Source organism: Triticum aestivum, chromosome 2A (assembly GCF_018294505.1).
Source record: "Triticum aestivum cultivar Chinese Spring chromosome 2A, IWGSC CS RefSeq v2.1, whole genome shotgun sequence".
NCBI classification, from domain to species: Eukaryota; Viridiplantae; Streptophyta; class Magnoliopsida; order Poales; family Poaceae; genus Triticum; species Triticum aestivum.
The window spans coordinates 757031815-757036590 of NC_057797.1; the positions used below are offsets into that span (position 1 = coordinate 757031815).

The 4776-nt window shown below is 47.7% G+C and overlaps 1 protein-coding gene across 1 annotated transcript; it reads right to left on the bottom strand.

Moving 5' to 3' along the window:
* Positions 1 to 3844: 3844 nt before the first annotated feature.
* Positions 3845 to 4675, bottom strand: LOC123186492 (uncharacterized). The gene has a single exon (XM_044598252.1). It carries the CDS (start codon positions 4641 to 4643, stop codon positions 4056 to 4058), a length of 588 nt encoding a protein of 195 aa, XP_044454187.1. The 5' UTR covers positions 4644 to 4675; the 3' UTR covers positions 3845 to 4055.
* Between the last annotated feature and the right edge of the window lie 101 nt (positions 4676 to 4776).

Sequence of the window (4776 nt, forward strand, 5' to 3'; positions counted from 1 at the left end):
TGATGCATAAACATTAGGAAAATTAGGCTTTTTAGAAGAGGTGCAGTAATCTCAAATCCAAACTATTATCAACTCCTAATCAAACTAATGGACCAACCAGTTAGTTAGAAGATGGTGTGTTTGCGTATCAATCAATTCAACGACGATGCATATGCTATCCACGATGGCATGGGAAAGAATCTCCCACGAGGAGGGAGAGTCGAACGGAAGATGGGGAACATAGTGGTTCGTGGCGGGGGAGATGGTACCACTGTACCAGCAGGGAGGGGTCGAGGAGGAGCTCCATGCGTGGGAGTTTCGTTGAAGCCTCAGGCCGCGAAGAGAGCGAACGAACTCACACCTCTCCTTGTGCCCCCACCAGCCTGGCTTCCTTCTTCGGCGTACAACGACGGCGGCGGCCGCGGAGAGGAACACGGTTTCGTGAGCAATGGAGAGAGGCAGGGAATCCACGCCTGAACGGTTCTCCTTTTGGGCCCTTCTGCAGATAACATGGTCAAACGGCCCAATTAACGAGAGGACCCCTAGGTCACCGCGCGGAGCAGCGGCCCGGCTACTGTGATCTGGAACGTCCAGTACCGCGATCCAACGGCAAAAAACGTGAAATCGCTGAGGAAGTGCGTAACTAGCTGCGTTATACTGTTTATTAGTAATATAGAATTTTAGGACAGATTATGGAATAGAGTAAAAAATGCGTTGGTGATTTTGGTAAATTTGGCATGTCAATGTAGATGAATTTTCCATGGCAGAATAGAAGTGAATTTAATTTGCCATCACCGACTAAAGTGAAATTTTGATATGTATCTAAAAAGTAATTTTGCCATGGCGGTATAGATAATTTTGCCATGGTAAAAAAATGTAATTTTTCAATGGAAAAAAATAAAAAGTAGAAATTTCCATGGCAATAAAAGTTAAAGTTTGCCACGATGATTTAGGTAAATTAGCCATGTCAATGAAGGTGAATTTACCATGGCAGAATTTCAAAATTAAATTTAATTTGCCATGATCGACTAAAGTAAAATTTTGACATGCATGTAAAGAATATTTTTGCCATGGCAAGAAAATGTAAATTTGCCATGGATAAACAAAAAGTAGAAATTGCCATGGCAATAAAACTTAAAATTTTCCAAGGCGCCACTAAACTGAAAAATTGCCATGCTATAAACTAAAAATAGCCTTGTTCTTAAACAAGGTAAAATGTTGATTATCACTTTTTTTTAGGTATAGATATAGACGTCATGCACTTATTGCAATCAACTCAGTATCTATTATAAATCATCTTGACAGGAAGGATAAAAGTTAGATCCACTATAAAGCACAGTTCTTGGTAGAAAAATACAAAATTGAGATCATCCACTATATACTTCTTGATTGAGAAACAAGAATTCGCATGCTGGCTTCATGCTGTCCTAAATAAGAATAAAATAAAAACCAACGCGCTAAACTATCTATTCCCAGTCGTGCCGCTGACTGTCCTAGCAAGAAAACACGGGGATGGACCCCCTCCGATCTTGGCCTTGCAGACAAGCACCGTGTCCACGCATCTGTTTATGTAACACCCCCCGCCCCCGGGAGTCCGCACCACCACGTCCACCACCGCCTGGCCCCTCTCCAGCTCGCCGGCCAGCCGGTACCGCAGGAAGTGGGGCATCTGCTCGTTCATGCCCCAGGCCTTGGACGCGGAGCCGTCGCCGCCGACGCACTCCCCGGTAAGCTTGTTGTGGGTGTTGTCGATTTGCACGGTGATGCCGAACACCGGGCTGAGCGCCTGCCGGTCGCTATGGAGATCCTGGGCCGGGTCCAGGCCGTGGACGCTGGTGATGTTCACCGTGTACTTAGTGTCAGCTCTCGCCGTGATTATCCACACAAGAAGATATACTGAACCTATCATGATCCCTAGCACTATTGCGCCTATGCATAAATTGAACGTCCACTTCGCGCACTTGCTTTCCTCTTGGGCCATGGCGTCGAGGAACAATGTCACAATGACGAGAGCTCGATCGATATGCGGTGTTTGGTAAGTAGTTGGGGAACTTATACCACTATTATTGGAGAGGAGAGAGAGGAGGGCCTTTGTCTTGCGTTACGGAGAAGAGATGTTTTCTTTTTTTAGATTCGGAGAAGAGAAGGGTTCGTGTTCTTGCTGGACACGTACGGCTTTCCGTGTGTCAATCGTTTGTGTTCTCGCCGGTAGATTTCAGTCGGGATTCATGTTACAAAGCCCCATCACATGGGGAAGGCACGACTTAGTCACCGCATGTGCAAAAAAACAAAAACGTAACAAAAGCATGTGTGCAAATCGTGCTTGCATACGTTTAAGCAAGGCTCCCACAAACCGTCCGCATCCATTCGAACTACACTGTCGAGAGCAATGCTACATCTACGGGCTGCTTGTTACGTAGTATCTTATGTACGTAATGGATGACATGGTGTCTAACTTTTATTTTTCCTGTCAAGATGCCTTGTCGTTGGAGGCAAGGCGACTTGAAGTTAGGATCGGTCACGGATCATATGACCCGACCCGGACTCTTGTAAGCCGGAGGTCTCGACCTGTATATAAAGACGAGTCCCCAGCATAGAATATGTCAAGTTACAATCAATCGATAGCTAGGTCAAGTGATTCCGCTCCCTTGTAATCGATACTCAAGCAATAAGCAACAAAAGCAGGAGTAGACTTTTATCTCCACCGTGAGGGGCCAAACCTGCGTAATCTCACGTCTCTCGACCCGCTCAACCCCGACAAGCTAATCACCATTGCGATGGCCTCACGTCTAAGTCCTCACACTAGGATAAGCGCCATGACAAAACCATGACAGATTGGGCATGCGATCCAGTGTTGGTGTGATCAGGCGCGTTGTGTGGATCGGAGTATATTTGAATTTACTGGCGGACTTATACATGATAGCGTTGAATGGCGGTCTCCAGCATCCATGTCCGCGGACTAATCGCGGACAGATACGGAAGAAATTTGCGGGTCGTCGTTGGAGATGCACTTAAGCACCAATGTGTGACGTCACCATGATGTTAAAGAAAACATAGTATTGGTTCACGGTTTTCATAGGATGGCGACGTCAGTGCATGGCGCTGATGACCTGTCAGCAATGAGGTGACCGAGGAATGACCGCCCACTTGATGGCGCGTCGCAGGGCGGTGAGGACGCCGTTCAGGAAATAGACAGTGCTCCTGGGTGGCAAGTTCACCGTTTAGGAAGGTGACGGTGCTGCCTCGCGGCAAGGATGAGGAGGTGATGGAGGAATGGCAGCTCACTTAACTCCTTTTGCATCGTCGAGGAAGGCGGCGGTGCTGTCGGGCGGCAAGGTCGCCGTCCAGAAAGGCGACGGTGCTGCCGTGCGGTAAGGGAGCTATTATTGTCCTGAAATGCGGCTTCTAATATTGTGGTGACGCAAGACGGGGAGTCGCCGAGGTTTAGATTGGGGGATCCAATTGTGATGATTTTTTTTTTGCGTGCCTTACATGATTGTATGGGTTGCAGACATGGGGTCTGAAGTTCTGTATTTTCCTCTGCGTTGGAGTATGTTCAAGCAATGTAAGCTACTAAGTGCACACCGGAGAACACATTAGGTTAAAGCTAGCTATTGAATTTAGTTTTGTGGGCCTAATCATATGGTGGTGATGAATCCGTATACGTCCTGTGCGGTTTGTTTAGAAAAGATAGTATGTGCACTTTTATAAGTAATACATATTTTTTTTATGTCAAACTAGAAATCTAGTAACTCCAAAACTCAAAAAGTAGTCGGACAACTAGATTGTAGTATGTCATACACTTATCGCAATCAACTCCGTATCAACCACTATAATCATCTTCACTGGAAGAATAAAGTTTGGATCCACTATATATGGAGCACAGTACTCGGTAGTAGAAAATATACATTCAGATCCACTATAAAACACCGTTCTTGGGCTGGAAATACAAAATTCAGATACCACTATAAGACATATGTACCTTTTGACTGAAAACAAAGATTCACATCGAGGCTCCACGCTATCCTCCTAAATAAAAATAAAATGAAAACCAAGACACTGATTAACTATCTGTTTCATGTCGTGCCGCTGACAGTCGTGGCACGAAAACACGGGGATGGACCTCCTCCGATCTTGGCCTTGCAGACAAGCACCGTGTCCAGGCATCTGTTTATGTAACAGCCAGCACCCGCGGGAGTCCGCACCGCCACGTCCACCACCGCCTGGCCCCTCTCCAGCTCGCCGGCCAGCCGGTCCCGCAGGAAGTGGGGCAGCTGCACGTTCAAGCCCCACGCCTTGGTAGCAGCCTCTCCCACCTTCGTTGTCTGCACGCAGAACCACGGCGCGGTGCCCTTGGCGAGCAGCGCATCCCCGTATGACACGATCGCCGAGGAGCCGACGCCACCGACACACTTCTCGACGATCTGGTTGTGGGTGTTATCGATGTGCACGTTGATGCCGAACACCGGACTGAGCGCCCGCCGGTCGCTATGGAGATCCAGCGCCGGGTCCAGGCCGTCGACGCTGGTGATTGTCACCGTGTACTGGGTGTCACCTAGCCTATTGTTTTCCCACACAAGAAAATACAAAAAACCTGCCATGAGGCCTATCGCTATTACGATCATGCATAACGGGAAGCACTTGCTTTCTCCGTCTTGGGCCATGGTGTCGAGGAACAATGGCGAGTGCTGGATCGATATGCGGTGTTTGGGAAGTAGTTGAGGACTATATAGTATTGGAGAGGACGGCCTTTGTTCTGCGTTACGGAGAAGAGTAGGGCTCGTGCTCTAGCCGGAC